This window comes from Pelodiscus sinensis, chromosome 1 (assembly GCF_049634645.1).
Source record: "Pelodiscus sinensis isolate JC-2024 chromosome 1, ASM4963464v1, whole genome shotgun sequence".
In the NCBI taxonomy this organism is placed as follows: Eukaryota; Metazoa; Chordata; order Testudines; family Trionychidae; genus Pelodiscus; species Pelodiscus sinensis.
The window spans coordinates 121483253-121508857 of record NC_134711.1 but is presented as its reverse complement, the minus strand read 5'-3'; the positions used below and the strand labels follow the sequence as shown (position 1 = coordinate 121508857).

The following is a 25605-nucleotide window of genomic DNA, read 5'->3' as shown; positions in this document are numbered from 1 at the left end:
ACAGTGTTTAGAAAGGACATCTTTTTAAACAGTCCTTACCTTTTTGTTTGACCAGATTTGGATTTAAAGCCACAGGTAAAATTGCCTGGCATCAATTTTTACAGAAGTTTCAGAACCCTGTGATATATGAAAATAGACAGATAATTCCTATAAGAAAAAACCACAGGTAAGTAGGAGATTTTTGTTGTTGTTGTTGTTCAAGGTGAATTTGAACTTGATGGAAAATTATGTTTAGTGAAATAATTGTTGATTACATTTACTTCAAGTAATATTCATCTTATCTATATAAATGTCTAAGTATATTTTTGAATCCTACTAAGTTCTTGGACTTAATAAGTTTATATTTTCTCCCTACACTGAAGAGTAAGAAGATGAGAGATGAGAACCTTATGTCCACCATGTTTTCCTGTTGTAGGGTAAACCCAATCAGAGTAATGGATGAAGCTTTCTCAAGTGACAGGGTTTTTCTAAAGCTGCGCAGACACATCCAAAGTGCATATCCATCTCTGAAGCAGGCATTTCTCATGATTGATACAGTAAGAGACTTTATTTTTTACCCTTACAATGCTGAGACTCTGTGCATGAGTTAACACATTCACAGACTGATGGAGTTTTTAACCTCTTGAGCTACCCAGCAACCTCTTGACAAGTACCCAACAACCTCTCAGATCCTAACCCTCCTGCCAAGCAAGTCTTTCCTTTCATCTGGTTTCTTCACCCTTTCCCAAACATCTTGTCCCATCCCCAAAATCGCTTTGAGGTACTGCTGCCTTCTCTTGCCTTCTGTCCTCCACCCTAGTACAAATGTCATGGCTACTTACATTCATAGTAAGTGCTGAAACAAATGTGCTTTATCCAGACTCAAGACATGACCCAACTGTCATTTCCCTCTTGCTACCTCAGATCAGCAGAGACTGCCCTCCCATGTGACTCCTTCCTGCTCCCACCCCAACTTTGTCCTAGGTTCTGTCTCCACTCCACTCCTTCCCCAAAATCCCTGCCCCAGTGAGCGTGGGGAACAGTTTCACCCCTTCCCCTAAGCCACCTCCCTTGAGTGATGTGGCTGGGAGCCAGGAGAGTAGAGTGGGCTTGAGTTGCTCCACTTCCTACTGTTGATGAGTGTGGGGGACCCAACTCCTGCTGCTGGCACCAGGCCCCCTGCTAATCTCCTGGGTCACGTAGTTAGGGAGAGGTGGATTGGGAGAGGTGCAGTTCTATAAGGACAGCTCTGTTCTTTATGTTATCTGCTGACCTCTTGTCCCTCTCCCCCCCACGGTATTAGGGGCATGTGACCCTTCATCACCCTTTCCTCAACATGTCACCCCTGTCTCTGGTCAAGAGTCTGACTTTGCCTCTCCCAAGTAGCACAGCTGTGAATATGCCAAGGGATGTAGGCTGTGCCAGATACAAGGGGATACCTGAGAATGAGGAAACTGGGAGGTAGATTGTGGCTCAGTCATAATCTGCTTCCTAGGCTGCTCCTGCGGGCAGCACAACAGACTTGTACTCAGGGCTCATGGCAAAGCCATGACTGAGCTCCAAATAAGACATCAGGAATGGTAATGTACACAAACATGTAGTTTGGGGGAACATTTTTAACCTACCTGGTAATGGATTTGAAAGTAGCCATCCTTTTATAAAAGAATTTCAAAACCTGATTACAAAGGGAGACAGCTGAACTGGAGTTCATTTGCAAATTCACTGCTATCAACTTAAGATCAAATAAGGATCTTAACTGGTTAATGCACTCCACTCCAATTCATATGAGGAGGGGGTTTTACCCACAAAAGCTTGTGTCCTAATAAATCTGTTAGTCTCTAAGGGTATGTCTACACTACCCCGCTAGTTCGAACTAGCGGGGTAATGTATGCATACCGAACTTGCTAATGAAGCCCGGGATTTGAATTTCCCGGGCTTCATTAGCATAAAGCCGGCGCCGCCATTTTTAAAAGCCGGCTAGTGCGAACCCCGTGCCGCGCGGCTACACGCGGCACGGGCTAGATAGTTCGAACTACGTAGCCATTCCGAACTATCTGTACTCCTCGTTCCTCGTTCCACGAGGAGTACAGATAGTTCGGAATGGCTACGTAGTTCGAACTATCTAGCCCATGCCGCGTGTAGCCGCGCGGCACAGGGTTCGCACTAGCCGGCTTTTAAAAATGGCGGCGCCGGCTTTATGCTAATGAAGCCCGGGAAATTCAAATCCCGGGCTTCATTAGCAAGTTCGGTATGCATACATTACCCCGCTAGTTCGAACTAGCGGGGTAGTGTAGACATACCCTAAATTACCTCAGGACTTTTCATTGTTTTTGCAGATACAGACTAACATGGTGTATCCCTCTGAGACATGATCTTCAAGTCTTTTTCAGAGTAACTGTTTCCCTTGATCCAGTTCCCCATCTTATATGCGTGGTCTGCATTTTTTGTTCTTACACGCATGATTTTACATTTAGCTGCATTGAAACACATTGTTTGCTTGTGCCCAGCTTATCAAGTGATTTAGATATCTATATCTCTAATTTACCACTCCCCCAATCTTTGTGTCATCTCTAAACTTATCAGTGAGTGATTTTGTTTTCTTCTGGGTCATTGGTAAAAATATTACGTAACTTAGGGCCAACAGCCAATTCCTTGCAGGGCCCTACTAGAAGCACAGTGATTCCCCATTTATATTTACATCTTAAAATATGTTAGTTAGATAATTTTTAATCAATTTAATGTGTGCCATATTCAATTCTGTATCATTCTAGTTTCTTAATCAAAATGTCATAAAATAGATATCTAATTCACTTGACAAGGTCTATTTTTCCAAACATCCATCTTGACTGGCATTAATTATATTACTCTACTTTAATTCTTCATTAATCAAGTTCCATATAGGAGGGAAATATGACATCCAGGGGGCTAAATTGTCCTCTCCCCTGTGAAAAGCCACAGATGAAAATGTTTTTATTTTATTTTTTATTTTCTTAGTATAATTCATTTTTTGATATTTGGTGATGGAAACTCTCATTATATTTATTATATTTACTCTACATAATTCTACGCTCAGTTGAGTTATATTTTATCGTGTTATTCATTTTCATCTTGTAAACTTATGTACAACTAAATTCCATAAATTGTAGTATATTTCTATTTCAGAACATTTTTAGCATGCTGCTGTTCTTTGTTAATCTCCACATAGTTTGTTAGTTTTTACTATTGATTGTCCACCACGTCCCAGTTTCTGAAAGCATTGCTAAATGCTGATTTCCACCACAGACCTTCCAGTGTTTTCATGTGGATGCATTTATTGTGTGGATACATTTAAAAATTCAATCTGGGAGCTTTCATGAGCATTACTTTTATTTGTAAAACTGGGCAAGCAGTGCAATCTGAGTGTAGTTGTTTCCTAAATAATGTTCCCTGAAAACATCAAAGCCCAAGAAAAGGCACTAAAGTGTTTTCTAGCCACCCATGAAATCTGATGGTCTATGGAAATTGTAAACCTCTCCAAGTGCTCCTGAAGTTGTTATAGGTTCAAAGGAACTATAGCTAGCTCCAAAATTACATTGTAATCCTGCAAAGATTTGTGTACACAGCTACTGTTACACACACAGGAGACATTCCATTGATTTTGATTTTGACTGTCATTGACATTAAAGATATCATAAATGTTTGTAGACCAAACTATTCTGGAAAATATTTCAAAGAAGTTTGGAAAAATTCACAAATTGAAATATGCAACTTCTCAAATTTCTCAATGGCCTTGTCCTATTATTCCCAAACTTAAGTAAATATCCCTCTGGCATGTGACCTAACATGAGAAGTAATAGACAGAATTATTGTATTTTAGCAAAATGAGGGAAGAGATCAAAGTCAGTATGATAATGTAAAGCAGGGGTGGGGAGCCTTTTTTCAGGGTTGGGGGCCACTGACCCACAGAAAAATCAGTTGGGGGCCGCACACAAGTGAGAAGCAAAAAAAGAAAAAAACAAACCCTCACTGATGTGGCCCCTGACTGAGAAGGTAAAAGACACTCCCCACATTCCCCTCACACACCAGAGCCCAGCGAGGCCTAGGTTAGCAGATTTGGTGTGCTCCAGCTTCACGGGGAGGTTGCAGAATGGCTGGCGTGCCAGCATGAGTTCCCCAATGCTGGGAGGAGCCCTGAGCCTCAGGTGCCGGATCCAAGCAAGCCAGGAGCCACATCCGCACCCCGGGCCTTAGTTTCCCCACCCTTGATATAAAGTAAGTTGAACCTCAACTATAGTAAAAAAAACCAAACAAATGGTCTGGTAACACTTTATAGACTAACGAAACATGTAGATGGTATCATGAGCTTTGGTGGGCACAGCCCACTTCTTCAGATGACTGAAGTTATGAGTTTAGGATGTGCTGGTCATCTGAAGAAGTGGGCTGTGCCCACCAAAGCTCATGATACCATCTACATGTTTCGTTAGTCTATAAAGTGCTACCAGACCATTTGTTGTTTTTTTTTCTGTAACAGACTCATTTGGCTACCCCTGAAGCTTCTCAACTATAGTATCATTATCACATCCCCATGCTATACAATATAAATAGAAAATGTGTAACTTGTAAAACATTTCTTGTTTGTGGTCTATAGTATGACATGTGTATAATGTCAGACCTGTAAGATTGACCAGGAACGCTCCATTGCATCACTCACTTTATTTACAGCAATATTTTAATCTGATTTTTTTAACAGAAACAGGAGTGCTTTTTTATGTCTAGCTCTAGAATGAATGCACTCTTAATAAAGAATTGTCAGTCGAGTCTTACCAATTCTATGGCTTTCATGTTGTACTGAACTATGTTAAAAAAAGCATTCTTGTCATTTTTGATGGAATGTCATGATATAGACAATCCATACACTCGGCTGTGTGATCGTCCCTTTAGTGGACAGATGGAATTTTTTATTACTTTGATTTGCTACAGATTGCTCTTCTTAAATTGTAGAGTCTATATTTTTGGATTGGATGCGCAAATAATAGACTGAAAAAATTAAAGCTTTCAGTCTGGTTGACACAAGCAAAATGAGCACTGGGCATATCTTCAGAAGTACTGCTGGTATTTTTTATTACAAATTTTATATAGATGATATATCACAATTCCTTTCTAATATAATTACATAAAAATTGCTCTTGCCCGTTCTGCAGTGTAAGCACACACACACACACTCTATAGGGTTGTATTTGTATGTACACACACAATCACCACAAAAGAAAGAATTCTTCTAGCAATTTACAAAAGAAGAGAGTTTAGTTTCCTACATAGCAGTAAATAGTAATAACATATGCCAGCATTACGGCCCTGATTCGCCAAAGCACTTAAGAACATGTTTAAGTCCCACAGAACTCAAGCACATGCTTATGTGCTTTATTGTACTGGTCATTAGTGAATGTGACATCAGAAAGAGAACTCTGGCTGCAGGAGGAACAGCTTCATCCTTAACATCCCAAACTGTTACACCTATAGAGATACGTACAGATTCTCAGCCAATGTAAATCAGTGTAGCACGAGTGAGCTCATTGGAGCTATGCTGTTTTATGCCAGGTGACAATCTAGCTCATAAACAAAAACACTTCATAGATTTTAGGTGTCAAAGAAATAACCGGAAAGTTCACAGATTGAAGGCTAATGTAACACATATTATTTTTTCAATATTATCAAAGCAATGACTAAAAAACTATCTTTGATCACAGTATCTGTTTAAGCTTCATGAAGAAGATGCTTCTACTTAAAATGGTATAGATTTTCATGTAAAGTAGAACTCATTTTTGTAGCTTCTGTACCAGATTCCTTAACTCATCCACTGAGGTAGATATATTATTAACTTTCTTTCCCATATGATTTAATGCATTGACAATAGTCTCTAAAGAAAATTCAGATGGCAGAAAAGCAGTTTAACAAGACCATTATCTTTTGATTACAGAACTTCAAAGTGTTTCCCAAACTAGCTGATAAAGTAAATAATTGCTCATCCTGTATATTACTACAGCCACCCTGGCTCTCTGTAGGGGACTAAAGGGAAACAGAATTTTTCTTAGGGTGAGGTTTATGAACAGCAAAATATTTGTCTAGTTCGTAGCCAAGAATGAATCACTAGAGAAACTGTTGGCCATTATTTTTTCGTTTATTGTTCCCAAGAATGTATTCTTTACATTTCTTCTTTTATCCACCAGTTTTTTAAGGGAAGCAAAGTAAAAAAATAAATAAAAGTCCAAGGAAAAATACAAAATTCTAAAATTTAATAGACTGATAAAAACAGATTAACTTGTGTTTAACACTCTCCCTCAGACCTTATGGTGATAATATGTCATGAGGTCTAAAACAAAAATCATGCCTTAACTATAACAATACATAAATATAATAGTACTTTTGTATACGCCCATCCATTGTTTATTTCATTAAATGCTTTAAAAAGTAAAGATTTATGTATGACAGAATGTGGATAAAAAACTGGTGGATGTAAAGTTTATTTATAGCCACCAGTCCTGGCTCTCAGTACAGGCAGTCCCCGAGTTACGCGGATCCGACTTATGTCGGATCCGCAGTTACGAACGGGGCTTTTCTCGCCCCGGAGGATGGGAGCGGCGGGACGCCCAGATGCGCCGCGGTCCGCCGCCCCCGTCCTCCGGGGCGAGAAAAGCTGCTCCCCGTCTCCCTGGTCTGCTGGGGGAGGGGTGCAGCTAGTGCCCCCCCCCCCAGCAGACCAGGCTTTTCTTGCTTACCCCTGGGGTAGAGCAGCTGGGGGCTGCCGGGTTGGTCCCGCAGCACCGCTCCGGACCAACCCGGCAGCACCCCAGCTGCTCTGCCCCAGGTGTCCTGATTCAGCCGCTGCTGGTCAGTTTCAGCAGCGGCTGAATCAGGACGCCTGGGGCAGAGCAGCTGGGGTGCTGCTGGGTTGCTCCAGTAGCGCCGAGGAGTCGCGCTACTGGAGCAACCGAGCAGCACCCCAGCTGCTCTGCCCCAGGCGTCCCCAAGTCAGCCGCTGCTGAAACTGACCAGCGGCTGACTACAGGAAGCCCGAACCAGAGTTGCTCTGCCCCAGGCTTCCTGGAATCAGCCGCTGATCAGTTTCAGCAGCAGCTGACTTGGGGACGCCTGGGTTTCTTAAGTTGAATCTGTATGTAAGTCAGAACTGGCATCCAGATTCAGCAGCGGTTGAAACTGATCAGTTTCAGCAGCAGCTGACGCCAGTTCCAACATACATACAGATTCAACTTAAGAAACCCAGGCGTCCCCAAGTCAGCTGCTGCTGAAACTGTGCTCTCAATACATCTGTTTTACCCCGAAGTGTCTTCTAAAAGCTCAGTAAACAGTGGACATGTTGGTAATGCTGCTTGACAATACTGACCTCCCGTGGTTCGGCAAATTCTCTGGCTTGGCACCAGCCAGGTCCCGAGGATGCCTGACTAGAGAGACTCAACCTATAAAAGCTTTCAGTAGGTCTGGGTTGTGTGACATAGAGGTTCAGAACAGTGTTTTGAAACAGACACCGTGTTTTAGTAAATTTGTTCACTCTCTTTCACACACACATGAATATATGTTTTAGAAAAAAGATGGAAAGATCACAAGAAATGAGCTTCGTCGCATTTTGGATTGCATACTGTTTCGAATAAGTGACAAGGACTTCCAAGACCTAATCAACATGATTGATCCAGATCACACTGGATTCCTCAGCTACCATACATTTTTAGACTTGTTTGAAGAAAAGGAATCTCTAGTAAGTGCTTATCAATACTTTCTCATCTTTTTCTTTTTTATAATGTCTGTATAGCAAAATTGCAATTCTTAATCAAACTCTAAGCTCTGATTTGTCTTCATCTAAGTTAGTGAATGCATATGCTTTTCAGCAGTGTAAAACTCCCTATAAAATCCACACTCTTGGATTCTTTTAGCATAGATTGCGTACCCATTTCAGTTACCGCATTTTTCTGCAAACTCCCCCTGGAATGTAATTGCAAGTTTATGTACATGTGTGTAGCATCTGTGGGACAGAAGTATCACTTTACAGCTGTCCATCATCAAAACTATTTTGCAGAAGAGCTCTATTATACTTAATAATAATAGGTTTTGAGGTATACAGTACCCATTGGTTGTGTATTTTCGTGAGTATGGCTTTGACATTTTTGGTGTTTTGTAGCCATCTGTTAATATTTTCCTTTAGAACTAATACCATATATATAGTGAGGTTATATGTGGTTTCTTTTGACTGGAACGTCTAGTCAATATGTCATTTTCTTTTTTTGCTTGCTGAATTATATCAAGAAGTAGTCTATAGTTTTCATAACTGCTCTATAATATCAGAGCTGTTCATAACGTTTTATTAGATCACTTTTAGGTTCACATTAGTGTGTCAACTGAATAAATCTGTATTTAGTTTTTTGTCTTAAGCTGGCGTAGTTAGTGTTGTTGGAAGGAATCAAAGAACCTGGCAGTGTCAAGAGATTCACTAGATGCACAAAAAGAGGTTCCTACTGAATAGTCGTGAATGGTGTGTATTGCTTTGACAAAAGCTTTGATGTAGCTAACTGCACTAGGCTGCATCCTGTTCTGATGGCTCCAACAATAGATGCATTTGATTCATCAGCTCATGTCCCTTCTACCTATTCTTCAGTTGAATAATGGTCTTGCTGAGAACCTGGGACACATTTTTATAATTATAAAACTGACATGTTGAAGGGGAAAAGTATAAATACTGGCAAAGTACAAATACTGATAGGTCATGCAAATGAATTTGGATACTAAAATTAACTTATCTGATTCATTTTAGAGTTGAAATTCTAATCCCTTTTCAGTGTAGTCAATAAGGTAGATTTTAGCATCAAGAAGTACTGGGTGAGAAACACAGAGCAACATGGATCATGGCCACCCTGGGATAAGATACCAGCTGATAACCAGGGATGACCACAATAGCTAGGATTTTACACTTGAAGTCTGATTCTGCTCTGAAGAATGGGACAGATTCTGGCCTCTGCTGTGCTATCTGTTGGTGCAAAGAAGCTGCAAAGCCAGCCTAGTCAAATACTAAGGATCCATCCTCTGTTCCCTAGGTGGTGTAAAGCCGGCCCTGGAACACTCTGTCCTGCCCACTCTGTGGAATAGGGGAATTCTTTGGGGCACAACCAAGGGAAGTTGTTTTTTTCCTAGAAAGCTGCTGTGCTCCATCATTCTCTGGCTGAAGGGTGGGGACTGTTGCAGCCAGATGAAAGTCATAGCAGTGCTGAGGCATATACTAGTATTGCTGGAAATCAAGATGGGCTTCTGCTAGCTAATTCAGCTCCTGGCTGTCCCCAGGATGGGGATATCTGCAGGTAACATAAAGTCACCTTTGTCTCTCCTTGGATTTTGCACTGAATAGAGCTCAGTTGGATCTGAATATTGACCTGAGTTACTCTGGAAAAATAAAATTCCATATTTATTGCATCTCAGAAGTTCTTGTATGAAATGTACCCAGCTTACAAGTAAAAAAGATGCTTTTATTCTAACTGCCAGTGCCATAAACTGATCCTGACCTGTGCTCTGTGAGCCAGATTCTGCCTTCACATTCACCGGTGCCATCCCATTGTCTTTGAATTATTCCCTCAGAGACTGCTATCCAACTTGCAGCTCATCCATCAGTCTTAGCAGCGTTTGCTGTGGAGAGTAACAATCAGTAATGTGCTGTTTTGTCATCAAAGTCAGTAGCTGTGACTTTTCATAACAAAAGGAGCGGATCAGTGGAATGAAGGGACATTTTTGCATGGTCACTTTTCAAGTTAGAGCCACACTTTCAAACAGAATCTTCAGACTATATGCATTGTCTGCCATTGTACACTATTTAGGAAACAGTGTGCGAACATTTTTAAACATAAATAATATTTTTTAAATTAGATGGGTCATAAATGGCTTAATGGAACAAAGGAAATTAAGAAGCCACTTTCTCTTGTTCTAACTTGGGATACTGTAAGTAATAATGAGGTTCATCTTCAGTAAGTGTTGATTTTCTATAATTAAGGGGTTTATTTAATTTTTACTATGTGATTATTGTCATATGACAATGTAACCTCACAGACATTTTTTATTTCAGTGATTGGATATATTTGCATTTTAGGGGGAAGACATTCTTTCAGATAAAATCACGGAAAATTGGAAGGATTTCCATAAGGCTTTGCAGACCTCTGATCCTAAATGTACTGGCATTATTAGTAGGAATCAGCTAAGAAAAATTGTACAGCTATATTGTCCCTCTTTGTCTGACGAACAGTTTACAAAGTAAGCTGCTGGCATCTGATTATTAATTCATGTAACTTTATTACTTTCTATTTTTTTTCTAAACAAGTGTTGTTTTGAATCTTGGGATACTTCAGTTTGCCTTAAGCTTAATAGAAAATAAAATGCCATCAGCCCAGTCAGTGACCCCCATTCTGCATGTTATCACGTTTCCATTCATGAAATACTATAAAGATTGGGAATATAGCATAATTTGATAAGATAAAAGAACTCCATTATTTAAAGTGAAAATTGAGTATTATGGAAAATTTGTCTTAAAAATATTTACGGTTTCCAAACCGAAACGAATATAACTACCCTTATATCTTGTATCTTTCTACAGTAATATGTTTTAATAAACAATTTGAGTGCTTTGTTTTTAGGAAAACTGGAACATGACATAGTCAGCTCTCATTTTGATCATTGGCCGTTTGATAACTACATCTTAATCTAAAAAACAATGAACATCCCAAATCATATGTGTGTATGGAATCAAAATCTGTATCTTATAAATGAGGAGTGGATTGTATTAAGCATTTTATTGCTATGGCATGTCAGTCAGGCTATAATTGGCTGTAATTTGCTCTCCTACAAGCTGTAACATTCTTTACCTGAAGCACTATGATTCTCCAAAAGATGTGGGATTCTTTCTTACCTTTCAAAACATCATAGGAAAATCAAAGAAATCCGTTTCAGCCTGAACTTTGTGACCCAGTGCCCTGATGATCAGTATAAGTGAGGAGCAAACACAACAGCATCAATAGGAATTGGCTTTCAGAAAATAATTTTTGATCTTGAAATATGAACAAGTACAAGTGTGATCACTGAAATAAAATGCCACTATGTTCGTTTTCCTTTCTGTGAATTTTGTAAAGAAAACTTTGGGTGTCATCCATGGGGTTAATAAGAGTCAGGCACCTAATTCCCTGTGAAGGGTATAAAAATATACCCTTTTTGTCATCAGTTTTATGGGCTCAATGTTGTATAATATATAGACATTGATCATGGATCACGAGCAATTACTTATCCTTTCTTTGAGTATTTTATAACTGGTTTTCATCATTCACACACTTCTCTAGATAATGTTTTTACCATTATTGTCAACCTCTTTTGTTGACAATGAGAGAGCGGTACTGAGGGTGGAGTCCAGAATTACAACCAGTTTACAATCTAAAATCATTTATACCTATAGTTTCAACATCTTGTACCTGAAAATGATGTTGAGGAGGAAAAACACAGAAAAATAAACAAGAAAAAAATGGGTTATTAGGGTCTAATCTACCACCATTGTAATCAATGGACATTTTGACATTATCTTCGGGAGATACATGATTAAGCCCTAAACTGGATCAACCCTGAAAGGTGATGGGCACTATGATGATGATTCAACAAATCACATAAAAAGCACTTTAGTATGGCGTGAGTCCCATTCATGGGAGCTAATTACATTCTGAAAGGATGAAGCTGCTAAAGGTGAGCATATGCTTAGGTGCTTGTTGCACTGGGACTCTAGTACTCAGAACTTTCAAAGATCAGACTTTCTAGAAGTGCTAGCTGGGGTGATTTTGCAATGACCTGATAGGACCTGACACAGCTTGACACAATATATACCTAAAAACAGTCTCTGAATTCCACTGTGGAGGTCATTTATCAGGCCCTTGTAGAGTCGGCATAAATTCCACTTCCAGTTGTACTAGCTATGAATAGTTAAACCTGCTTTTGCAGCAAACACAAGCATGGAGCTTGAACTCTCACTTAGATTACACTATGGTCCTGGTTCTGGGAAGTATCTCTATTCAGGGCAGCACTTGAGGACATGCTTGAGGGCATTTGTTAAGATGTATGTATCAAGGAGCACTTCATCCTACAAAAGAAAAAAATTCAATTTTGAGGCTAGTATGAATACAGGTTTTATATACAACAAGGTATTATATGCTGGACCTCCCCAGTTCAGCTCCCTTGAGACATGACCAGTCCCAGACAAGGGAGTTTTCTGGACCAGGGAGTCTGTGGAGGGGCGTCAGCCTCTCCAATGGACTCCTCGCCCTAGCTACCTGTCACCACTGCCCTCAGTTCCCTGGCTGCAGCAGCCCTGCAGACTCTGCAGCCCTGCAAGGCCTGGAGGCCCCAACAGCTTAGCCTGCCCCGTGAGCTCTGGTGGCGGCTCTGCGTGCACTTGCAGCCCCGTTGGCTCTGCTGGCACTCATGGTCCCACCAGCTGTGGGCTCTGCAGCCCCCCTGCTTCCTGACCCCATTGGCTATGGGCTTGGTGGTCTCCCCTCCCTGTGGACTTTGGTGGCCCTGCCAGTTTCCCAGCCCCACCAGCTGTGAGCTGTGCAGTCCCCCTGCCCTGCGGGATCCTTCCCGTCCCGGCTGGCTGTGGGCTGTGGTGCCCTGTGGGCTCCACTGGCCTGGCCAGCCGGCTCTGCTCCCAGCCACCAGCAACCTCCTGCCAGACCAAAGGTGTTACTGGACCAGAGAGTCCTGAACCACAGAGGTCCAACCTGTACTGCTATTGATGACTTTTCTGATTGTGGGTTTTTTTTGTTTTAGTTTGTTTTAAGAATTAAATAAGAAATGGGGATTGATTGAATTTGAAATCCATAGATGAAAACTTGCTTGGGAAATGATTTGCTATTCAGCTTGCATTCTACCAGTTTAGGGGTCTGGGTAGACTGCAGGGGGAGAGAGCAGGGAGGTTCAGGATACCTGAGGTATCCTGAAAAAACTCCGCTGCATCCAGGGAACGTGTTTGCTCTTTTGCTTTTTTTTTGCAGAAGAGCAGACGCGCTCTTTCAGAAGCCCCTGTATTCCTCTTTCTACAAGAAACAAGGGGGCTTTTGAAGAGGGTTTTTTCCCGACATTTGGCCCAGTCTAGATGGGCCAAATGTCAGAAAAGCTTCTTTTGACAGAATCAGAAAAAGATACGCAAAATGCAGAACGCATTTCGCATACCTCTTTCTGACAAAATTTTGTAGTCTAGTCGTACCCTAGGCTAGGGTCTTATTCTTTAAAAAGAAGATGCTTTTACTCACATTAGGCCACCAGTGAACACATTTTTAAAATGTGGATTTATATGTTATTTAAGACTATCCTGTGAAAATATTGTGGGAAAAGATTATTCCAAGAAACTCTGGATGGCACTGTTCATTCACAGCTCTAAAAAGGTTAGGGATACAGTATTTTAAAATAATAAGCAAAATATAATGGACTCCTTTAAACATGTACAAATTGGACATATGACTGTCAAATCTGTGTTGGAGTTGTCATAACCAGACTGAGGATTTAACTCAGATGCTTTGGGGATGTTGCATTATGCAAGGTTTTTGATCAAGGGTGGTGAAGAGAATAAATTACATTCTGAATTTTAGTGTTTCGGCCACATCAGTCTTATTGATTTTAAATGATACTTCTGTTGTAAGGGGCTTCGCTTATAATTGGGCTTTGGGCACTGATGTGACTCATCCTGAAGTCCTTAAGGATAATGCTGCTTTTATTGAGGCAGAATGACTAGCATGCCTGTCCCAGATGGCCTCCTATGAGATGACATTCAGACTGAGGAAGAGAAGGGACAATTTTTAAGGACATTTGGAAGCCTTCTGTAGATTACATTTCCAAGGCAGATGTTGTTACTTAGTGTTTTCCATGTGTGGGACGAACTTCTTTGCAGAGAGCTGGTTGAATGATGTTACAGCATGGCGACTCCCTTTTCTCTCCATGATCCTCCCGTCCCACATCCTGTTATTGTTTTAGGGCAGGAGATTAGATGTAAAATCAAAGAAGGTTTTGGTATGGCTATATTACAAGAAGGGTCTTGCTCGAGGGAAGGTTATATCTTAAGTTATGAATCATTTTGTGTTACTTTTTTTGTTTGTTTTTAAATATAAGTATAAATAGGGAAAACTATTTTGTAGACTAAACAGAATGCTATGAATTCACAGTATAGTGCATTTCCATTCCATTCCATTCTTTCATCTAAGAATCCCCCCAAACTTTACAGACATGAATTGTCTCATAAAGTTAAATTGAGCTCTGTGAGCTGGGTATTATTTTCCCCATTTCGCAGATGTGTTAAATTAAAGTACAGAAAGACCACTGAGTCAAAGGCAGAGTAACCCCAGTCTCTTTCTCTAACCACTGGACACACACTGCCCCTGACTGCCAAAGCTCATTGTTTTGGTAATCTTTGCTTTAAAATATCCATATTGTACCTTACTCTCAACTGTGTGCATTATCTTAATTTCTTTATTTTATCTAGGCTATGCCATAAATTTCAGGATATTCCTTCTGATGGGATCCTTTACAGGATGCTTTTGGAGAGCTTAGGAGTTGCTTTACTACTTGGTGACTTAAATGGTGTCAGCACACAGATCTCAAAGGGAAGTCAACAAAGAGAAGAAAAAAGACAAACAGATCTTTCAAAGAGGTACTGAACAATGTTGTATTAATATCGACAATTCCCTATTACATTTTAAAATATTGATATACTTATAAAGGAAACTTCTAAAAACTGAACATTTACTTTACATGTCAAATGGTAAGTGTTGTTTTAGGCAGAGCTCTGGGTCTATGCATAATCGCTTTGTAATCTGACCTCCAAAGTATTGCATCAGAAGAGCAAATATATGGTTTACTAATATCTTTTGGACTCAAGTAAGAACTGTTGAACTTATTTCCCCTGTTACAACAGGGGTACATCCCACCATGCCATTAAACCTTCAGTTTTTTTTCTCTAAACAGCATCTAAAGTATAGATTTATAAATCTCCATATAAATGTTGAGACTTTTGGGATTGAGCATTCTCCGAATCCATAAATCAAGACTGATTTGAATGGCTGTAGCTTCTGTATGCAAGGCATCTCATTCTATAGCATTACTGCATACCTTTTTGCATTCAAGGAACAAGGATATTTGAGTAATTGGTTCAACTTTTCTTCAGTTAGTAGAAGCTTTGGTCTATGTGGAAATACCTGTCTATGAGCCAACAGGGTGGGGTATATTTCTCCACAAAAACTGTGGGTTGAGCCTAAAAACTATGAATCACTTTTGAGATCTTCATGGATCTCCAGGATCCTTGGGTCTCCACACTGGCTGAGCCTTCAGTGGCTCTGCAGCTAGTCTTTGATAACACAACTCCAATGGATTTCCTAAATGTTGCTAATCCCTGGACTGCATCCCCTAAAGGGGGTTCACTAGCAAGGAAGAGTTCAACTGGAAAGTTAATGGCTATTCCATTGGGTATCAAGGGACAATGTTTGCTTCTTTCCAACTTTGCTTGGTAACTATAGTGAGCCATTTCTAGGCTTTGCGGAAAACAAGACATGCTGGAAGCAGTGTGTCTCCGTGAAAAGGCACACACAGTGGAATTTAGGACAGCTGGTTTGTAGTCCTGCTGGTGGATGGAAATCAAGATTATATAATACAGCATGATATAGCCTTGCTTATCAGCAAAGTCACTTATCTTTATTTTCATCGTTATGCGTTTCAGAATTTCAAACATGCTAGAGTTACTTTTCTATGTGACCTACTAGTGATATTTTATTTAAAGGAAGTTAATGAAAATGTTTCATTGAAATATTTTAGTGCTGGAAGTTACAATTGTAAGGTTATCAAATTAAGGGAGTACTATAAAATATACTTAATAAAAGTATAAAAATTAGATTGTTAAATATTCTGGGTTTTGCTTATAGAGAAATATATGCTTTCAGATCTAACAAAAATAATTGTGTTAACTTACTTTTTCATGGACAATAGTAAATCCATAACAAATGTGAAATGGATGCAATCGGGACCTATTACACTTTTATGTACATCTTCTCTATCTTTAAAAGTTATTGCATATTTAATCATGAATTATTTTAATAGTTTGCTGATGAAGATTATAGTATTTCAAAGAGAGGGTTATATATTCCATAACTGGGGATTTTTCTTTTGAAAACCGAGAGAGGATATGCTAATTGACTCATTTTACAGAAAGGAAAACAAGTGGAAGTGGCTTATTTGGGTTACTATGAGTGGAAGGATGCGAGTCAAGATGTTATATGACTACTTCCTATGCCCATATATACAGAATAGCACTGATACCATGCCCAAAGGTGACCAGTTGTTATACTTTTCCATTAGTCTGATTCATCTCCATTTAACGTCAGTCAGAAAGACTCCCATTGACTTTTTTTTACGCTGGATTGGGTCCCATAATGGTGTTTCAAAAATGTTAATGGGTAAAAGTGACTCCTCAGAGGCTGGGAAATATGAAGATCCAAAATGAACTGGTATCAACTCCTGTATGTGAGAGGTCTCCACTTAAAAATAAATAGCCTGTGGCAATATTATGCAATCCGTTTTTACAAAAATCATTTTAAATGGTGGTTCCTACTTAACAACTGATTGCACAATATGGTCCTTGGAATCTGCATGGGCCTTAATATTGGGTTGGACACAAAAAGCATATTTCTGGCGTTACTGTCCTGTTTATTGTTAAAATAATCCAGTTAATTATTGAATCAAATGTGAAGTAACAAACACAAGTGACTTCTTTTCATGAGCAATCTTTCAATTTTAGAATGAAACAGATTGAAGACCAAGCGACTAAGCATACCAAGAATAGAACTGTTGATGAAGTAATTGAAAGGCTCAAGAACAGTGTGATACAACAGGAAGCAACTATTAAAGACAGCTTTCTTGCCTACAAGAAGCAACCAAATGGAAAAATTAGTAAAGATGATTTCCGGAAGGTAGAAGAAATACTAGGTGTTTTCTCTATCTTTTTGTTTTTACTGGAAGGTGGTTTATCATTTTACAATGGTTCCTATACACACAACTATAGCCAAGCGTCCAGGCCTGTTTCAGTCAATGATAAACTAGAACATGCTCACATAAGCTCCCTGTTAATAGCATAAGAAGGAAACTCAGCTTTCTTTTATAAAGAAAAAAAAAGTCCATTTCTAGCCCCTTATCTTGTAGAAATTGTCTGGAAAACCCAAACTGATACAAACTGATTTCCAATGTTGAAAAGAACTTGCTGCTAGATTCCATCTCTGCAGCAGGTGGCTGGGGGATCTATAGACTCAGACTCCAACCTGCCACCTATCTTCTCTGTAAATGAGTTAGTTACATCTGAGATGCATCCCGAACCACTTTTTTAGTTAGCCCATCACCAAAATCCTTATGTCCTGTGTATTGTGGTATGATCACAGCTGGGAGAAATGAAATACACTGAGGTATGGGGAGGCAGCAAAACATTGTTTGCAGGCAAACAAAAAAATTCAGTGCTGCTTCTGCTTGTTAAATATTTAACTGAGCTGGCTGCTGGTCATTCAGGCCACTGCTGTGTATCAATAGCAAAAGCAATGTATAAGTACTCTGAGCACATAAAACAATTGTGTGGTTATAGATGCTGAAGTCCCTTCTCGTCTTTAGGTCAAGTTTAAAGCACATTGATGAAGTGATCCAGGAATCTTGCACTGTTGTTTCCTGTGCTATTCCATTTAGGCTCATAATACTCAAAGTATTAGTGCTGTTAAAATAAATATTTAAATTGGCTATGCAGAGTCTAAAATGGCTGACAATTGGCATAAAAGGCTTAATTGATAAACACCACATACATACAATGACATAGTGATTATCAATCTGAATAAAAACGTAGGGTGAGATTTTGTGCTGTGCCACTGAGGGTATGTCTACACTACAGAGTTTTTTTTTGGAAAAACAGCTGTTTTCCTGAAAAACTTCACTTATGTCCACACTGCAATTGCATTCTTCCAAAAGAAAATCGAAAGAACAGAGGGGTTTTTCCAACATTGGTAATCCTCATTCTACAAGGAAGAAGCCTTTTTGTGAAAGAGCTCTTTTGGAAAAAGGCATGTGTGGATGGGGAAGAGGGAGTTCTTTTGAAGGAAGAGGAAAGAGGAAAAAGCACAGGTGCCCTGGTGGCCACTCTGTCCATAGTAATCACAGCTGAAATGTGAGATAGCTTCCATTCAGTGTGGATGGTATCTTTTGAAAAAGCAGATGGCTTTTTCGATGTGCTTGGGCAGTGTGGACGCTCTCTTTTGGAAGAAGTTTTATTGGAAGATCTCTTCCAGAAAAGCTTGTTCTGAAAGAAGTCTTCAGGCTAGACATAGCCTGGGGGGCTTTAGGGAGGGTGGGCCAAGATGGCTTTATGCTACCGTTGAACCCTTCACATGCAGGGCTGGTTTGGGAGTCAGAGGAGCTACCGGAGCATCAGGGAGCCAATGGGTTGCTTTAATCTACAATTGCCTCTCCTGAACTGCCCGTGGACAGCAATGCTGCCTGGATGCCTCATAGTTCTGTGGCCCCACCTGCTCCTGGCTTTGTCCTAGTATGCCCCTGCTCTGAAACTGGCACATACAGTTCCTGCATTGGTGGAATTCTCCCACAGCTAACTAAGGACCACTTAAAAGGAGGGGAGAACCCCTTCTGTAGTGTGCAATTAGGAACTGACTTTAGTTAATGAGATTTTGCTGTGCTTACCACAGTGACTAATATGCTTCTGCGGTGATTAGATTTTTTTGGCAGTGTGGATCAGCAGACCTGGGTACAGCACTTGGGTGCTCGAGGATCAATATGACAGATTTAATTTTTATCTGTGAGTGATCCCAGCTGGTTTTTCTTGGTGAATTTTCTGTACTACTAGGGTTGTATGTGATATTCCTCAGGGCATGTTGCAGCTCCAGTTGTGTCTCGCTCCCTGTCTGTTGTCTCTTGTAGAGATTTAGAACTGATATGAATTTGGTATCATTGCTGTGGTGCAGATTTTTGCTTTCTCCAGACCTGAAGAGAAAACATCACCAAAGCTTGCTGCTGGGTGACAAGAAATTGGCTGAGATTAAAAACACTAACAAAATGGAAATTACCCTGGTTGGGTCAGGCAAGAGAAACTATGGAAAAGACAATTCCTTGGGCCTCCTACGATTAGAGCGGGGGAGGGGGGCTGTACTTCTGACAGCTAGTATGGGCTGAGTCTGCACATTGTCTTTATCCAGATGCTGACTGGGAAGAAACAGGAGGAGACAGCTGTCGTGAAAACAGGATTTACCATGTCAGTGAAACCATTAAAAATGGCAGCACAGCTCCCTTAGGACTTCTTCTGAGACTAGGTTTACCTTGGTTTGTCAGGAAAAAATTCATCTCTCATCAGCGTACAGTATGCTGTGCACTTCTTCATCGGGCTGCTCTCCTCCTCCCCAGAGGTGGATGTATTTCTGGGATCCTGTGTGTGCATTGCAGAAGTGCTCTGAAATGAGAGGTGCTCAGTAATTGCAAAATGTTATTTATTTTTCTTATTGTTAATAATAGTAATAATAATTAATAATTAATGCATGTATCAAGAATAAAATTGCAGCCTTGCCTCCCACATGCTGATCTGTGCTACATACCTTTGGGACACTGGCGTTTAGATTACTGCAGTATGTTCCATAATGTGGTTCCTAAAAGGCTTATTTTGTTGCCTGCAGCTAGTGCAGCAGCATGATTAACATTACTGGTAGGCAGAGGGAACTCCACCTACCTGCTGCTTTTTTCTCTGCATTAGCTGTCTGTTGAAAGTTGGATTTAAGGTTTTGGTATATCACTGAAAGCCACTAATTGACTGTTTTACTAACCTCACTGTTCTTCTGACACCCTACAATGTATGCCTCTTTTAAATATTGCAAGTGCACACAGAATAAAAAATAAAGATAATAATGTACATGCAGCCATTTGTGCTATGATACCATCAGATCTCATGAGCTTGGCAAGTTCAGGTTTCCTGAGTACTTGGTTGGTATATGGTCTAAGTACGCTTACCCACTGAAGGATGTAGTTCCTCTTACTAAAGCACTAATTTCAACTCTATGAACCAGGGTTGTCATTAATTTGAAGGGAAGTGGTAATTTTTTTTACCTATCCAGGTTTAGCTTTGTTATCAAAGCTCTATACAGTCCTTTGAAAATGTATATTTAGGAACCCAGACATTTATCTGAGAGGACAGCTTGTAAGCAACAAACATTTCTTTATTTCCCTTTCGTTTTGTTTTTTCACTTTGACAGGTGTTGGAAGATCATGGGATGCCAATGGATGATAGTCAGTTTAATCTACTGACTGAGAAATTAGGATTTCCAAATGGAGGGCTGAGTTATCTTGATTTTGTAGCCGTTTTTGAAGGTAGATTAACATTAATGACAGTGCTGTATAAAACAAATCTTTCACAGAACAGCCAGAACTTTTCTCTCAATAATCTTGCTGCCTTTTGGGTCATGAACCCCAGTTTGAGAAATGGTGGTTTCCCCCTGTGAAATCTGTATGGTATAGGGTAAAATACAAAAAGACCAGATCCATAGGGAAGATCTGATATCATGTCCCTGATGCATTTTTCATGGCTTTTGAATTTGGTAGAGCCCCATTCATTTTTAGTGTACTGCCCGTAAGCCCGAGGGAGAAGTCAGAAATGGCTGCTCCAAAGGGATTGCAATCTACGTAGTAATATGATGTGTCCTGCTGGGATCATTAGCTTCCCTTTTTTTAACCTGCTTTTTGTTGCCATTTCTAAGGGAGATAGACTGGGTGAATATCTACGTACTGTAGGGGTAGGTTCTGTTACCTGGACCCAGGGTGAGTAGTACCAGCCTCACTCCATCTGCAGTGTAGTTGATTTCAGGGCAGCATGAGCAAAGGGAGCAGAATCTGGTCTGTACGAGATAAGAAACAATCATAATTCATTTTCCCAGGCAGCAATTAGATCCAGGGGCCATGGGTGAAGTGTGAGTGTCATATGTATATAATCATTCCTTCTTCCATTGATATAGTTTTCTGTTACTTTCCTGCTTTAATTCCAGATTTTCTGGGTGAAATCCTGATTCTACCAAAGTCAATAGGAGTTTTGACATTGACTGCTGGGGAGCCTGTTTCACCTTCTGTATTTTGAATTTTTGACCATTTTTTCTCAAAGGTGCGCAGTTCTGATTTCTGCGCTGTTAGCCATGGCCATTATTTCACCTGGCTTTAGAAACAGGCAAAGGGAAAGAAACTGACTTGTAGCTGACTGGTGCAGTAAAAAGGCATTCTTTACATCAGCCCTAACATTCCTAATTTTGACCTTGTTCAACCAGTCATCTGACCATGAAAACATTTTCTACTATCTCAAATAACCTAGTAAAATATGCCTAAAAGCAAGGTAACATCAGTGTGATCAAAGTAAAACTGAACCAGTTACCAGTCATCATAGTTGCAAAGGAAAATTATACACATTTTACACAGAGATTTAAAACACAGAAGGCAAAGAAAAAATGAATTATTTTTTTAAAATATGAATTTTAAGACAATCATATGATATTAGGGGAATTGATTTTAGGTTTTGAGCCCTTGCAATTAGAAATACTAATATGCTTTTTTTTAGGTAAGTAAAACTCCCTGACATTAGTGAGATGGTAACTTCAGTAGGAATGTTGCCTGAATGAATAGTGCAGGATCCATCCCAAAAGACTAGATGCGTATAAAGCAGGGGAAAAGTAGTGGGTAAAAATGAGAATCATAGAAATGTAGGGCTGGAAGCGACCTCAAGAGGTCCAAGTCCAAGAAACAGAAAGGCTCACTGTGCATAGCTTTGGATGGTTTCTTGGTTTAGAGGCAGGAAGGATGCTGTTTTTGATTTTTCCATGTTATTTTTATTCGCATGCCTGTGTCTCGGTGGTTAAAATACATATATATTTAGAAGCACTCTGTTAGGAGGTTCTCTTTATATAACGGATTAATAAGAAATATCCTTAGGGGAAAAATGACAGGAGGTACTCTGTATAAGTTTATCACCTTTGTAAAGTTCAAGTGAAACAAAAATATTTTGAGGTTATTATTAATCACTTGAGGAATTTGCTGAACACACAGATGATGATGAACCTATAGCCGGGGTGGGCAAGACAGCCTCTGTGAACCGCATTCGGCCTGCCATGCCAGTGGATCTGGTCTGCGGCCACCCTGCTGCTTCCCCACCCCCAGGCCAATCGAAACCTGGGGTGGGGAGTGCGCTCCCACACCAGGGCACGCGGCACCAGAGGGAACCACCAACTGTTTTAAAACAGCTGGCATTTCTCTCTAGCAGCTGTGTGCCCCTGGCAGGGTGGGGCCAGAGGGTGAAGGACTTTGTGCACTCCCTTCCACCCCCAGGTCCTGATTGGTCTGGGAGCAAGGGGAGTATGTGAAGTCTCCTCCCACTGCAGTGCCTAGGGGGAACCTCTAGCTGTTTTAAAACGACTGGCAATTCTCTCTAGGTGCTGGGGGTGGTGGAGCAAAGGCTTCACGCGCTCCCTTACCCTCAGGCCAATTAGGGTCTGTGAGGGTGAGTACGAGAAGTAGCCCGGCCCAGCCCCTTCCGCTCGAGGCTCCCCCCCTTCCAGGGCAGCCCACGGTCACTTCAGATATTTATGAAGTAGTCCCCTTTAAAAATTATTGCCCACCCCTGACCTACAGGTCTGCTACACTATTTAATCTGCTGGGTAAACTTCCTTTATATTGTTGGGTCTTCTGGTTCATTACTTTCTGAAAGACCAAAATTTAAGATTGTGATCCTACAATACCCTACGCATGTGTGCAATCCTTTTTACTTTAATGGAATTATTCATATGAGTACGAGTTCCAGGATCAGTCCCTTATTTAGGCAGAATGGTTACATGGAGCAACACGAGCAAATAAAAATTGCAAAATTACATATATAGCTGAACAAATATTTATAGTGTACCAATGATGACTGTGTGTATCTATATGTAGAGAGAGAGAATACATGACAACATGAATGGGAAGGTTTAATTAACAAGAGTTTGTTCTCCAAAACAACTGCCAATAAAACCTCTCCACCTCACTGCACAGGCATGTATTCTGTATATGCCACTTAAGTGGCAGGAAAACTATTTTTAAAATGCTTTAGAGAGTTAAACCATGTTATTTAGACTATTTTTCATTTCTCTCTCCTATATACCAGATACCTTAGTTACCAGGGGTCCAGCTGCACAGGGAACAGAAAGAGCTGTAATAACCTGTAACAGTGACTCAAAATAGCTTTTCCATTGCCTAACAATACCATGGCCCTTCCAAGACTAGAAGCAAATGTTGTGCCCCACTAGGAAGCAGGCAATCTCCTTTTCATGATCTTGCAGTGCTGTGAGATTATAGATACAGAAAAGCTGGCTCTTGTGCAGGATTGAATCTCACCTCCCCTGTTCCCCTGGAGGGGGGCGGTAATTTTGGGGGTGAAATTCCATTGTTGGGCTGAGACAGAAGAAATACTTTGCTGATAGATTTATGTAGTTGTTTGTGGCTATTGAAGCTACTGAAGGTTTGTGTGTTAGAATGACTTCCAAGGAGATGGATTTGTGTGCAATGGCAGTGGAGTCAAAGTTAGGTCTCAAATTAATTTCTGTGGCACTGTCTGCAACAAAGCAGACCCTGTGTTCCTTCTCACTCGGGGGATGTCTAGACTTGACCTGGAAGATGTAATTTCCAGCTCAGAAAAACATACCCATGCTAGTTCTGACAGAGCCAGCATGGTGCTAAATAGAAATTTAGCCAGTGGAGCAGGAGGAAGTAGACAGGCTAACCGCCCTGAATATGATCCCTTCTGAAATCCTAAGTAAGTACTTGAGGGTGGCCTGCCCTCCCAACGTATTCATGGCCTCAGCTGTACTTCTATTTTTAGCAGGTTAGCTCAAGCACAGCTAGCAGGAGTCTTTCTCCCCAAGCTGGAACTCACTCCTTCGAGCACCAGTCTAGTCCAGTTGTCACCAACCAGGAGATCAGGATCTACTGGTAGATCTTGGAGCCTTTGACAGGTGATCCTAACAGATTTGGTTGATGAAAGGCTGTCAAGTGCCGACACTTCACCTGCCCCTCTGCCTTGGAGTTCCCTCCCAGCCCCAGAGCCTCTTACTTGCTGTGCAGGGCACTGGAAGAAGAGTAGGTGGTGCTGATATCAGGGTGCGCCTCCCTCCACCTTGTACCCTGTCTCCACAGAGGGGGGCAGGGGTGGAGAGAGCTTGCTGGATGTTTTTTGGAACGGTTCAGGGCCAGAGTGGGGGTGAGCCTGTGTTAGTCCCCTGCACCACCACCCAGCAGCCACCTGTGGTAAGCAGTGCACAGCTGGAGCCTGCACCCCAAACCCCTGCCCTATCCCTGAGTCCCCCTACACCCAAACTCCCTCCCAGAGCCTGCACCCTGAACCCTCTCCTGCACCTCAACTCCCTGCCCCAGGCTCAGCTGAGAACTCTTCTCACACTCCAAACCCTTTAGCCCCAAATCAGAGTCCGCATCCCCTCCCCATCTGCCCTAGGCTGATAAAAGTGAGTGAGGATGAGGAGGATAGAGTGAGCGGGGGTAGGGAGGCCTTGGAGAAGGGGTGGGAAGGATGTGGGCAAGAGTGTTTGTGTTTGAGGTGGATCCTGGATTGCATTTAAGTTGAACAAGTGATCTCATGCTTAAAAAGGTTGGAGACCACTGGTCTAAACATACCTTCAGGCAGGCAAGATGACAACCAATCACAAGTCTCTTGGACTCCCTTCTCTAGTTTGATCTCCTCCTTGTTCAGAGCAACACTCAGGAACCAAAGAAGGGTAAAATAAAAGCAAAAAAACCTAGAAAGTCCCACCTCAGTTGTGTCTTCTGCACAAGAACTTATCCACAGGGGCCTAGAGTTCTTGGTGCTTTTTGGTCTTTCACTGGGAGAAATCTTTTTACCATGGAGCAAAGCAGAAGCTGAGGCAATTTTTGGCAATCAGAGGGACATTTATAATATCATATGCATCTATCCGAGTATGTCCTCTGTAGAACCTAAAGAAGGTGATACTTTTTTTAACAATGTATTTTATATGACTAATAAATAAGACAAGTCCATTGGTTCTCTATGTTTAATACAAAAGAAAAAGATATTCAGGTCACAGATTGCTTTACTCTAGCTTAATTATTTCAGATCCCAGATTGAATGGACCAGGAACTATACTATCTTGCAGTCCAAACCACCGAGTAAATAGCACTAAATTTTATTATTTGACTGCTGAAGAGTGTCTAAGTCAATTCAATGCTAAGCTGACGGAAGAATATGAGGTAAAATACAAATGCTGATTAGTTTTGGCAATATACCAGTTATGTTAAAATATTTTTTTGTTAAAATGTACTTTTAAGGGGAGTTGTCAGGAAAGTGACTGTATCAAAATGAATTTGGGGTTCAATGTTTATTCTCTTTCAGTGACTGCCTGGGGAAACATGCTCAGTTTAAAAATCAAAAGCTGATTTTCTAATTGCTATCCCTACATACTCTTCTGGGGATTTAAAATCCAAAATATTTTTTCTGACTCTTATTGTCACGTG

The 25605-nt window shown here is 40.7% G+C and overlaps 1 protein-coding gene across 5 annotated transcripts in view; it reads left to right on the top strand.

The window, feature by feature from the left end:
* EFCAB6 (EF-hand calcium binding domain 6) overlaps positions 1-25605 on the top strand; it is a 158218-nt gene that overhangs the window by 68287 nt on the left and 64326 nt on the right. For all 5 annotated transcript variants that reach the window (XM_075899557.1, XM_025187059.2, XM_075899552.1 and 2 more), the window contains 8 exons: positions 56-166; positions 416-536; positions 7559-7729; positions 10100-10260; positions 14516-14683; positions 16820-16991; positions 20307-20421; positions 25208-25341. In XM_075899557.1, coding sequence (XP_075755672.1) covers positions 56-166; positions 416-536; positions 7559-7729; positions 10100-10260; positions 14516-14683; positions 16820-16991; positions 20307-20421; positions 25208-25341 — 1153 coding nt within the window. The remainder of the gene's footprint in view (positions 1-55; positions 167-415; positions 537-7558; positions 7730-10099; positions 10261-14515; positions 14684-16819; positions 16992-20306; positions 20422-25207; positions 25342-25605) is intronic.